This window comes from Mus pahari, chromosome 10 (genome assembly GCF_900095145.1).
Source record: "Mus pahari chromosome 10, PAHARI_EIJ_v1.1, whole genome shotgun sequence".
In the NCBI taxonomy this organism is placed as follows: Eukaryota; Metazoa; Chordata; class Mammalia; order Rodentia; family Muridae; genus Mus; species Mus pahari.
In genome coordinates this window covers 11,415,538-11,428,846 of record NC_034599.1, presented here as the reverse complement: position 1 = coordinate 11,428,846, position 13,309 = coordinate 11,415,538, and the positions used below count along the sequence as shown (strand labels likewise).

Here is a 13,309-nt window from a genome sequence, read left to right as displayed (position 1 = left end):
GCCAAGAGTGGGCAATGTCCCTTAGCACATAATACCTATCTGTGAGCTCTACAGAAAATAAACATGAGGTAAGGAAGGTCAGCATGGATCTGAAATGCAGCCTCGGACCCTGCATTTGCCAAATCCTGTTTTGCCCAAATCTTCTTGTGAAGAATAAGTCAACCTGATTTTGCACCATAGACCTAGTACATTTGGATAGCCATGGAGAACACACTGAGAGGCCCAGGGCATAACATCCTCATCTGGCATGTCCCTCTTTAAACTGCTCAACCTGGTGAAACCTCATTCAGTAAACAAAGACAGTGCTTCAGACAGCCTTTCATCCCCACTGAGAGCCTGTTTTCACTTGCACATTTCTAAACTTACAGGACTCTGATTTTGACTCAATTTCCTTAACTCCTACCAGAACATGAAGTCACAGGAACTCCATGTGAGCAGCAATTTGTCCCCCAGCCTAAACATTTGCATCTTCTCAACTCCATGTGAACTGTGTTTCCTTGTAGCTAGACCCTTCTGCTCTCAGAAACAAGCTCTACTTACAGCCAAGCTAAGAAAGCTGTAATTAAAAGGCAACATAGTAAAGTTCAGCTGTTGTGGAATTAAACAGCCCAACACACAGCATGCTTCCTTTCCTTGTTAAAGGGGAAAGAGAATGAAGGGAACAAAAATAACCCACAATCCTTTGCGGCTTGGTCATGTAGCTTTGCACTTCTCAGGAGGCTCTGGCTTCCCCTCAGCTGTTCCTTGATTTACATACCTCCAATGTGCAGGCAATCTGGTTCTCAGCTCAGCCCCTGAATCATATTCTGATGGCAAATATTTGAATTGTAAAGGCCGCCATCATTAACAACTCTGCATTGAAAACTGAAGCATGCTGCCTTCCCGTTTTCACCTAACTTTAGTTTTACCCGAATCGCCGTAGTAGAAACATGCTTCACCTTGCAGATAGGAAGCATACTCACTGCCCTGACTTGCCTCACCCAGTGTTAGGAAGGAGAACGGGTGTGAATCTCTAATGGTCCTCTGTGCTAGCCTCTCGGCCATCTTTCTGTGCTGAAGGTGGACAAGCGCTACCTTGGCCCTCAGTTGACTGTAGATCTGTAGATTGCTGTGACGTCAATCATTGGCTATTGCCCTTTCGGCTTACTCCTGTCCTCTCTGAACCTTGTCTCTGTGCAGTCACAAATGATCTAGGTCTGAGTCAAGAAGGCAAGCCGCGTTTCTGATAGCTCAGGCAGTGGCTTTGTCCTCTCTCAGATGTGTCCAACGTTTTGTCATTGAGACATAATGTAATCCACAAAGTTCATGCCGGAGAATTATGTGATTACTTTTTTTAAGTGTTAAAAAGAGGGAACCACAAGTTTTAAGTAACTCTACAATTTTGTGGGTCTGTTTTCGTCGCTCTCCTCAACTACATGAGATTGGACACATCTCCGAGTTTGGGCACCTCTGCATCTTTCCTAACCTGGCAGCCACATTTCTCTGTCACTTTCTTTCACCCAGCCAGTATTTAGAGAAGCCCCATCTATTTATAACTCACCCACTCTCCCAACAGAGCATGTTCTGCTCAGCTAGTCAAGGGACATACAACACTCCATTTCCCTTAGTCTGCCTTCATGCCCTAACTTGACCTCAAACATGACTTGCTTTTCTTTATAGCAATAATCTCATTTATGGAATCATACTGGAGAGATTTTTAGAAAAATAATTAAGGCTTCATATTAATTATTTTAATACTTCATATTAATTATTTTAAGAAAAGGGTCCTTGGACTAAAGTCTAGGGTTTTCTGATGCTCCTTCCTACCACCCTTTCCTGCCCTCCAGCTCCTGCCCTCCATTTAAATATCAGCCTGCTGTGTGCTTGCTTCATTCCAAGGCAGAAAATTATTTGTAATCACACAGTAACTGGCACAGAGTGCCTTTCCTTCAGTTGGGTGTGCATGCTGAACTTGAACGAACAGCTTGCTCACGGCTCCCTTGGTTCAGTGAGATTCAGTTGCTCAGTATTTTGGAAGCTTGTCAGCGACACCTCCCCTGGGTGACTTCTAGATTTGGGTCTGTATTTTTGTAATCACGTGTGCAAGAGTGGAGTTATTTTTCTAGAGGAGAAACCTGGACGCTTCTCTACAGGAGAAGCTGTGCCATTTCTATCACTGAGTTTCTTAGAAATGGCTCTAGCAGAAGATATCTCCTCAGGAGTGTCTAGCCTTTTGAGACTGAGAGATGATGTCATCTAAAAAATCTCAAAGCTCAAATGGGATACCCACCTTTAGAGAAAAGCTCAACTTAGTCATCCCCCAGTGAAGTGGGCCATAGATGATGGCCTCCACTGTTTTTAATTCGTGTTCTATTTCTAGAACCTTTTCAGGACCCCTCTCCTCGATGCATTAAAATCAATATTGTATCAGAAATCCAGTATGCCTCTTCTGCTCTTTTTTTATTCCATGACACCTCTCTTGACCAAAAATGGTCCAAAAGTAATGTCCCTAAAGTGAATTATTGTCATGTGGACTGTTCACAACCTCGCTTTTAACTAGCTCTGCCGCACACCCCCGCAGCAATGCACAGGCTGTGACATTCTGAACCCCACCCTGTTGGGACTCGGGCCAGCTCTGCAGTGTCCTTTTCTGCCCACCTTTTATTTGGCCTCATGCTGTTGCACCCAACACACTCTGGCTTTGCATGTTCTGTTACTGGCTCTGAGGAAGCACATCTTGTTTAAACGGAATGCTGACAGTGACGTTGGACTCCCTGTATTTGATTGATAGTCTTACCCCAGATGATTTGGACTTACTTGCTTTCCCACAAAATTGAAATCACCTTTCAGGCTAAAAGGGAGCCCAGAAAAACAAGACCTGGGGGGAAGGCATGGAGTCGTTTATGAAATAGGATGCTTAAGTGTAGTTAATTAAACTGTGTGTGGGTTGATGGTGAACTGCTGGTCTAGATTCTGTGTCCCTTGTCAGAAATTCATTTGAAATCTTGGGAAGACTGTGACTTAAATGAAATCTTGGCTTAACTAGGAGCAAATGTCCCAGAAATGAGTATTATAGTAAGCTGGCCACATTAGCCGGTGGAAAAAGATACCAAAGACGCTAATGATCTCTCTCTGCTATGAAGTCAGGAGTTTCTCATCCATAGTTTCTCATCCATAGTATTTAACACAGCAACGAATAACGAAAGAAGTACGTACATGCCAAGAGGAAGAGGGAGGACTATACAGACTGAAACTTGCCAAAGTCGCCAAAGTATTAACAAGAACAAACATTATGAAAAAGCATACAAACCATATAAATATGCAAATGTTACGCTATTAGGCAGGCAGAATGACAGTGTATGTTTGCACAGACTTTAAAGGGTCATAATCAGAGAGCACAAGATCTGAAATTGGAAGCCTTTGCCTGTGTTTTCTCTAATATTCATTTCCGTTCATCTTTCAGCTACAGAGAGTAATGTGCACAATTCTTTCTTTGACCCACAAATGTTTGCCTTTCTTGAATATGACCCTGGAGAGTTAACAATATTCCCCCCAAAACAACTTAAAATGAAACTCTCAGTCTTTATATTTAGGAAATTAAACACCAGAAATCAGGGCAGAAAGTCTAAAGTTGGTTGATCTCTAATTGGAACCATGAGTTAATACTCTCCAGAAGCAATTTGAGAAGTTGTAGCCTTGTCCTCACAGGTTGTTATTACAACCTTTGAAGATTTCCATGGCCAAGGTCTTTGGTTGTTTGTTGGTCGGTTTTGGTTTTCCCCCAGCATTTACCTCTTATAGCTGAATGATTGATTGCCTTGCAACATAAGATGGCTGTTGCCCACGTCAACCACACCATCCACACTACCATGTCACCCATGTCATCCATGCCAGCTTTCTATTTTATTTCACATATGCATCGAGGACACATTCCCTTCAATAAGAAGCATCCCTGGAAGACCCACTTCTCTCCACAGGCTTGGAACCCCTCATCTGAGCCTCAAAATCCTTTTTTTTTTTTTTTTTTGACTTAGCATCTCGTGCTTCTCACTAAATCAATTAAAGACATTAATTGGAAGATGAGTCTCTTTTAGCTGAAATTTTTGAGAACATATATCATCTCTAAGCAATTTTCTCGTACCCCTGTATCTCCACAGCTTTAATTAAATGTCAAAGGCAATTATGTTCTCTCCAGTAATTAAATAATCCTAAGTGAGCATAGTATTTGCAGGCAGTTGGTACTTGGAATATACATGACTACATTTTTAGAAAGTAAACCATGTTATGCATTTTTGTCACTGCAGGACAAATGCCAGCCATACGGTACGACTCTTCATGCCTTCTCTCATGCACCGACTTAATATTATAATATTGTAATCAGGAAAACATGGTGCTCAAGGGCCAGAAAAGTAAAATGCACAAATCATAGGATATAAGAAAAGCCAAGCTTTTCTTTTCTAAAATATGAAATTCAATAAATACATTGCCCTACATACTAAAGTTAAATGAAATTACCATCTGAAACCAAATGTATTTCACACATGTATACTCAGACAAAAATAAATAGTGATAGTGAACCTATACGGACATTTAGTTAAACTTTTTTCATTGCTTAGACAGTTATCTTTTCTCCTATTTAAAAAAATGCATCTAATTTGGGAAGTTTATAAGTGATACCTCTGTTCAGAGATCAAAGGGCACAATTCTAATGCTATCTCAAGTATGTCATTTAAAACAAAAGAGCAGATGACAATTTTTCTAAACCTTTGTGTAGATTACCTTACAAGTTTGCTAGTGTTGTATTAACAATATGATACCAATACACGACCCCTCAGAGTTTCTGTCAATGTGTTGTAAAATCATCAACCTCCTGGGAGAAAGTGAATTTACACTGCTATGAGGCCAAAAAACATTTCTCTGAATATTGCAATATTCAGAGAGATTTTAATATGAAATTTATTTTTAAATTTTTCTTATCTTCCTGTATTCATAATTTATTTCTGACATTTGATAGAGGGACACTGAATTCTAACCAGTCAAATGTTTACCAACAATCCTAGAAAAGACCTAAAAGCTTCAAACCATTTGGATTCATTGTAATTGGAATAGTTTTTGGGTTTTTTTAGTTAAAATGTATTCTACTAGAGAAAAAGCTAAAGTATTCCCCAAGTTCCCAGCATGGTGGTTGAGAGGGGTTGGAGGGCTGTTAGTCTTCTCCGTGTTTTATGGATCAGTTTATGCTCCACCACTCTAACATTACTGCTGAGGATTTATTTACAATACATTGCTGTTTGTGTCATTTGTTATGCTTATAGAGGATGGCTTTTGAAATATAAATTAAGTTAGAAATAGTAAAGCCCCATTGAAGATTTATGAAATTGAGCTATAGAGACGCCCGCCAGAATATATATTTATATAAAAACACCCTGTAAAGATATATGTGTCCATAAACTTAATACCTTCTCAGATGTGCTAATTTTGTGTTGTTTCTGTAACATCATCAGGGGGGAATTTTGACAGCTCTTTTGATGCAGAGAAGGGCGTTGGAACAATTGTCATTGCAAAGCCTTTGGATGCAGAGCAAAGGTCGGTCTACAACATGACTGTGGAGGTCACCGATGGAACAAATATTGCTGTCACTCAGGTGAGATGTTAAGTTACTCACTAGCAACAATGTGTAAATGTCTGCTAAAGAGAGAAACAGAAGCTGTGGAAAGATAGATCCGGAGAGTAATAAATTATGTCCAGGGTTTCTGTTGTTCAGAAAATCATTTTAATGAGCAACTGAGACAAAGGGTTCTATAGGTGGTGCATAATTTGGCTGTGTTGTTCATGTCATCTGGGCTTGTTTGTGTATGAAAGAGTGATGTGCATTTGTTTCCTGGTCATTTATTGTAGGGTTCTCTCTGACAACAGTCAACTTACAACGCGACGTCCATGTTGTCCATGTCGGCAAAGCATGAGATTCTTCCTCTCCTCATTTCTCAAGTCACTAAAACTTAAAGCTAGGGACACCTAAGAGTCCATATTCATTTACATACTGAGATGGAAGTTACCGATCCAAGATCAAACCACCTCTATAAAGGACAACACTGAGGCCTGGATATTCATGGTAGCCTCTGTGCTATGGGTTCTCTATCCTAGCTGCACATTGCACCTCTGACATAGAGCTTAGTAAGAGCAGGTTCAATAGCTAATACCCAGCCCCAGAGGTCCTATTGATGTTATCATGCATCTGGGGTTGAGGAATTTCTACTCTGCTTCTTGAGTTCATGTGAAAGACATTAGGAGTTAGAAGAAAACGTCTGGGCTTGTCTGTGACTCAAAATATCTCAAAATTCTTCCCAAGTAGGAGCCAACACAATGCTAGCTCTTAGCACAGTGGAGTTACCTTGAATATAGGAATTTTTGGTTTTGTTATTCAACTCCTTAAACCCAGCCTCACATGGCATGCTCTACAACTCCACTCTTCCTTCCTGCTTCTCTTTCTGTTGTTCCCACAAGCCCGGAAGACATGAATGATTGATCTGGGCCCTGGTCTCTGTTGGACCCAGATGGATATTCAGAATTCCTCTCAACACATTTAGATAGTTAGTAAGAAAGGTTTGCCAAAGCAGAAGCAAGTGAGGGATGATTTATTTTAAATATGATTTACACTATTATGGCCATAAAATTTCAAAGCAGGAGGAGGGGGATTTCATATGTTTGTCCAGACAATTTTTCTCTTGGTCTCACACTGCTACAGAAATACATAACTTGACTGTTTTCTTTTAAATAGAGAGTGGTAGAGGTTGACAGGGATAATAGAGTTCATTTAATGCGACCATTTGCTTCCCATTTGAATTCAGCTATAAATGGAGATGACTTGCAGATAGACAGCCAACGTGTGATGGCTCTTGATTTCCCACTCCTGCTTATCAGGTGACCACAGGATCCTGTTTGCCTCAGAGAGTCCCATTTGCACCCATTACCCTAGAGTAGGTATTAACACCACCTCATCCAGTCTGATAATTGGCCCAATTGGGACAACAAATTATATATCCTTCCAATCTAAAAACATACCACTTCTTGGCATTTTCAAAACTCAAATCTAGACACATGGATGAGATACTCTTGCTGAGATTCCATGAGATTTGAGCAGTTGAATAGTATGCTGGAAGACTAATGCCAAGCAATCCATGTGTATGATTGCTATGTTGTCAGTGCTAATTCATCTTAAATGGGAACTTTAAATTAGATTTTTTTTTTAATTAGTGGTTGCTTGGCATATTCAACTCCAGTTCCTCAGTGCTACTTAAAAACCTAAGGTATATTTAAATAAAATACCAATAAGCGTGGGATCCTACTCATTTCCAGACTTTATACGAGGGCTTTAAATCAGTTGAATTAAGCAGTATTCAGTCCATCTAGAATCTATAATTCATTAAGTATTTTTAGAACAAGTGAACATATCCAGAAGGGTCTGTCTAGAAGGTACAGCAGGTCTCTAATGTACAAAGCACTCGTTTTAACAATGGTAACGCAAAAGGTAGCAGGAAGACATCTAGAATTTTGCTAGGATGAGAGAAGCAACATTTTAGTAGCATCAATTTCATCAATGTTTCTTCATGCCATATGCAGTGTACTAGGGTGTTTAAGGTTATGGTAGTATAGTTTTGATTGTATTTCAGACAGGATACTATACTACCCATAAAATCCCCAAACTTCTGGACTGAACAATCCTCTTGCCTCAGGTCCCATAATAGGTGGGACTAACACACACATTACTATACTAAGCTACTGCAGAATTAAGGCTATATGTGTAATATGCACCTATTAAACTAACATGGAAATGTACACTGCGCATCTCTGAACGTAGTGTCTGAGACCACATTTTTTCAAACTGATACACAGCTAGACTTGATTCACAAGCATTTGTAAGCAGTCTGAGGATTGGAGTGAACTTGGAGGTCCCCCTAGCAAGCGCAAATTAAAGAGATTAATAAAGGACATCAAGAGAATTTTCTCATCTAAAATATCCAGGTCATGACCTAAGGAATGAGAACTCAGTTTCCAAAGCATGTACGTGTCCTCATCAAGATTGTTGTCATCAAAGGCCATGTTAGACCTGTTTGCTCACCAGTTTTGATCAGTCCAGAATGATTCATCTTCACCCAGGCTTCCTTGGACTTGACAGCAACAGCAGTTCTCTGCTCCAGTATCGGATACATTTGAACAATAGGATATTTGGGGAATAAACAGTGCAGTCTAAACTTCCTTTAGAAACTGCTAAAATATGCTCAAATCCATGCCCCCAGACAACATAATGATTCTACCATCAGATACCTTTCTTTACTAGATTAATGTTCTCTAGTTTCCAAACCACCTGTTCAAAATTCCTTGGGGGACATTTCTCTCCTTTGTTCACGTGAGATCATAAAACATGGCAGGACATAGGCTTGTTGTCAGCCACAAACAACATGTTGAATTTTACTTCACAAATATCAAATAAATCAGAGCCTCCGGGATTCAGTGTCAACATGAAACCATTCCTTCATCTTCAGTCTTGCCCTGTTCTTCCGACTCTGACTCCGACTCCAACTCTCACTGGGTTTTTTCCTCAGAGCTACAAAATCTGATGCTACATAAATATCCCTTTCTTTCGGAAGATTGCCTAGTCTAAAGTGGCCTGTGCACTTCATATTACAAGTATGTCAATGAAAAAATATGAAAATAAAGCATCTCCACCTGGGCAGAAGTCACCTGATGAGATGGACAATGGCGTCTGCATGAAATTGGGTGGGGTTGGTGATGGATATTATCGCACTTTTCATATTACAACACGGAGCAGAAGTGACCGCACATTACCCTAGAAGCACAGAGATAAGCAAGAAAGTCCAGATTAAAAGGCTAAGAGGGAAGAGGGAAGTTGTCTCTGGACTGTCTGTTTCAAGTAAAGATGAAGAATCTCTCAGGAAGCCCTGCTTATTGCAAGCAGCAGGGCTGGGAAATATCCAGGGAGTGAGACAGTGGGCTCATAAAGGACAGAATGGGACACAGAAGAAGAGTCACCACCTACCCCAACATAAGTAGAATTACAGGGGACCTGGGTCTCAGACAAGACACTGACCATTGCTTTAGAGAGGAGCCAAGACACCTTATAGAAATAGCTACCCCATGTTTAGGGCAAGAATATCAATCGCTTTATCCTACTAAAGACTCATGAGATCATGTTAAAAAGGTGACCAGTGGCTACTTAAATTGGCTTTTACTAGATGCATATGGGCAGGTCCATCAACTTTCACAGTGACTTTACAAAGCAGGTACTAAGAATATTCATTACAGGCAGAATTTGTATCCCATGCCTCTCCCAAGAAAATGTTTACACCCTAAATTTTAGAATTTTGATTCATTGCATTACATGACAGAAGAAACTTAAGAGATCTCATAGGTCAGAGGTCTTCAGGACCTGTCTACTAACAGAAGCTTAACTGTCAACTTTCTCCAGTTGGCATCAGAAAGACAAGAAAGGGAGAAGATAGACAATTTGAATATGAAGGTAGCCTCAAGATATTGGTAAGCCATCAAGGAAATGGGGACTCCAATCCTGTAACCAGAAGATACTATATTGAGCCTGAATGAGAAAGAAGAACATTCAAAGGGAATGCATTTATTGCAGTCTCTTAAGTTTGGCTTTGATATCTGTATTCAGAACTATGAAATAATAATATCAGGTGTGCTATTTTAATATCTAAGGTGGTAATAACTTTTTGTGGCAGAAATATGAAACTCATTGACTACTGTCTTTTCCATTTTATTGTTAAGGAAAAGAGTCCAATCAAGGTCAAGCAACCTGTGCTCAGACCCACACAGGCAGATACTAGAGCCTACTTACACTGTGCCAACAATTAAAGGGAACATTGACTTTGGTGTCTGTTCTAAGACAGGAGCTACAAGAAGCTTTTTAACTTGGTCTCCTTCGGGAGAAATATGATACCACCTGTAACCTTCAGACCATCTCCTAGCTATCCATAGGTCCAGCCTTCTCTTAGCATAGCTTTAACCCCAAAGACATATCACCCCAAGGATGATCCATTGTGAATATTAATACTCTTCATGCATCTCCCAAATCAGAGCTACTGCATCTTTATAGAAAATATAAACAAATACAGAACATGGCTCTCTCAAAAGCTCAGTGGATAAAAATACATACAAATATACAACACTTAATGCTTACATAATGAGAATCAACAAGTCTTATTAGAAAGGTTCATTTCCCTGTAACCCTTGAAAAGTGAAATCAGAAGTTATTGTCTTTCTTTTGCAGGAAGAAATCGAGGCTCAGACTACTTAAGTAGCCTGCCTGGATTCACATAAAAGAGATACAAGCCCACTTCTCCATTGCAACATTCTTCTACACATTTATATCTACAAAATACACAACTTCAGTCACTAGGGAAAGCATCTTGTTTAGTGAAAAAGTATTGACCCAGAATCAGGTGGCACCAGTCCAAACTGGCACTTAACCTGTGTGTATTCCCAGGGAAGGCAGCTCACTCTAAGTCTCAATCTTATTCACAGTGAAATGAGCCTACATGCTTCACAGATGGCTGTAAGAATGAAGAAAGATGAGAAGGTTCTTGGAACTATCACATGCTGAACACACATATATACTTTATTAATACAATCTGGTACTCAATGTAAAATTGGAATAACATACCTGATAGCTATAAATTACTTGAGTGATCTTTTTTTGTTATAGGAGAAGGAAAAAAAGATGTAGTCTGGGCCAAATAATAATCTAAAAGCTATGTAGATTTGCTTCAGGGACTCTGGATATGATATTTTGTGATATTTTCTAACATCTTCTTTTATTCAGGGCATGTTTTGGGTTTGTAAAGCTAGAAAAGTGAGCTTGTTTTTGTGGGATCCACAACCAAGTCTAACAGTAAACATCTCCTTTCATAACCTCCAAAATTCTCAAGCCCAACACAGGCTATCATGTGAGTCTGGCCTGTGTCAATTGGTACTGGAGTGAGAAAAACCTGTGACTCTACTCCTAAACCTAGCCTGGACCTTCACCCTGTAGATTTCATCACTAGGACTGCTTAGAGTCAGTTCCTCACTGCCCTACTTACTTAGAACACAGATTTTACTGGACAGTATGTCTCCTTTCTTGATGATTTTCTGTGTCCACATATGTTTAAAAAGGTAGAAACACAAATTATGGTTTTTTTCTAAAGATGTTCGTTAGATCAGGAGACTCCCAGATATTTCTCCTCCCATCAAGAATTCTCTTATATCCACTTTAATTTCATTAGCCTCTTACATGTAAAAAGAAAGCATCAGAGGCCCAAACTTTCCTTCAGTGTTTAAATTAAGGAATGGCTGAAGTGTCCCAGCTACATATGATAAAATACCATTTAAGGCTTCCTATTTTTTAAATCAAAGAATGATAACATTTCACTATATGTAATAGATCTACACCTGATATTCATGTGAATCAATTTTTGAAAATAAATCTAATTTTCAAAGTAACAGGAAACTTTCTAAAATAATTTTTTAATTAATAAAATAATAAAATAATTTCTTAATTAATGTTTCTGAGATGAGACTAGGCATACCAGTTATCTGTTTTGTGAGTTAAATACCTTTGTTAACATACATATAATGTAAATTTATTCTGAATTTATACATAACCTTAAGTGTATGAGAGGATGATTATGAATAAATATAAAACTGGCACTGAAGAAACCAGATTTGGATCCAGCCTTGTTTTTGTGACTTTGGGTACAACCCTTAACATTTTTCTCCATTGAGAAACCAGATATAATAAGTCTTAGGAGCAAACATGATGCACATTTCTACACAGAAAGCAACTGTGATATAAGTTTCCTATTCATATATTCCAAAATAAAATTCATGTACTGGAGAAGTCTGCAAGGGGCATCTCTCCTGGATAAATAGATGTTTTAAATATGGCTTAGAAATGGCAACAGAGGCAGAACAGAATTTCAGTTATTTAGGATTTAATTGGTCTTCCCAACAATTTGCCCCCAAGGACTGTTCTACCATGAGCATTTGTAAAGCAGGGCTTTGGCACCTCCCCAGACTTAGCTTCTAGGAGCCTGTAGAACACAATGTGTTTGTGGGAGACAGCATTGAAATAAGCCCTGGAGATACTTCCCATGCCTGACTTTCCTCCTGCCTTGAGTCCTTTGTGCTTTTGTAAACTTTTCAATCACCCCTTTGAACACAACATCTTTGAGAGTTACTTTGCTTTGTTAGTTCAGGAGCTCACAAATGGCCCCAGCTGTGGGAAATAAAAAGCAAATGAGGAGAAGGAAGTCCTTTACAGAGGAACACTTGTTCCAACTGTAGATTAGGCTTAGGACAAAGCAAGCAGAAAGAGGCAAGCATTTCAAGATCACATCAACTTTGAAACTCCATGAAGGTCAGGGCAGCCTGCTGGCCAGAAAGGCTTTTACATCTGTTGATGTAACTGCCACCCCGAAACAAATATTTTAGCATCTTGACTAAGTTACTTGAACTTTTTAAGGATTTGGCAGTCAAAGAATGCAATGTGTTTTACAAATACATTGTAGATAAAAACAATACCCAAAACTCTGTTGGCACAATCTTTGACCTTTCTTGCAAGTACAAACTAGGGAATAAGGTCTGCGCCTGTTAGTGTGTCTCCTGAGTGGAAAATGTGAGCCCACAAATGTGGTGAAATTGTTTTCATCCCACTCAGCAAAGCTCATCTCAACCATGGTAAGCAGCTGTGCTGCTATTTGTAAGGGTAGTACTATGTCTGGATATATTTATATGAAAAAAAATCAATGATTTTCTAGAATACAGTCAAATACTAAGATATTATTTTTGACTGTGAGTCCAGTCTTTAACAGCTGAGCCATCTCTCCAGTTCAAGATAAACCATTAGTGATTCTTCTGTTAGGCATATGATAACAACAGGTACCACACTGACTGCAATGTAAAAACTGTGCCAAAATGGACAGAGCAATCAGGCAAGATAAAGCACTTTGACCCAGAAAAATTATAAAGAAAAAGTACCTCTAGTTCCCCATACATCCCTAAAAATGTAACATAGAAAGAAATGAAAAGTGATGTGTTTATAAAAAGATAAAGAAAAGGGGGAGTATGTTCTTTGGAGGTGTAGTGAGGTGTGGGGAAGGGGTGCCTCCATGGGCTCACACTGAGGCATCCCTTCCCCCTGAGAGACCAGCCACAGGACAAGGGAATGGGGAGGGGAGTTAAGAGTGTAGTAGAGGTGAAGAAAGGCAGAGAGAGAGAGAGAGAGAGAGAGAGAGAGAGAGAGAGAGAGAGAGAG

General features: G+C 39.5%; 1 protein-coding gene across 7 annotated transcripts in view; it reads left to right on the top strand.

Annotated features, from left to right (window-relative positions):
* Fat3 (FAT atypical cadherin 3) overlaps window positions 1-13,309 on the top strand; it is a 603,560-nt gene that overhangs the window by 486,286 nt on the left and 103,965 nt on the right. For all 7 annotated transcript variants that reach the window (XM_021205908.2, XM_029542742.1, XM_029542740.1 and 4 more), the window contains one exon: window positions 5,484-5,623. In XM_021205908.2, the coding sequence (XP_021061567.2) occupies window positions 5,484-5,623 (140 nt within the window). The remainder of the gene's footprint in view (window positions 1-5,483; window positions 5,624-13,309) is intronic.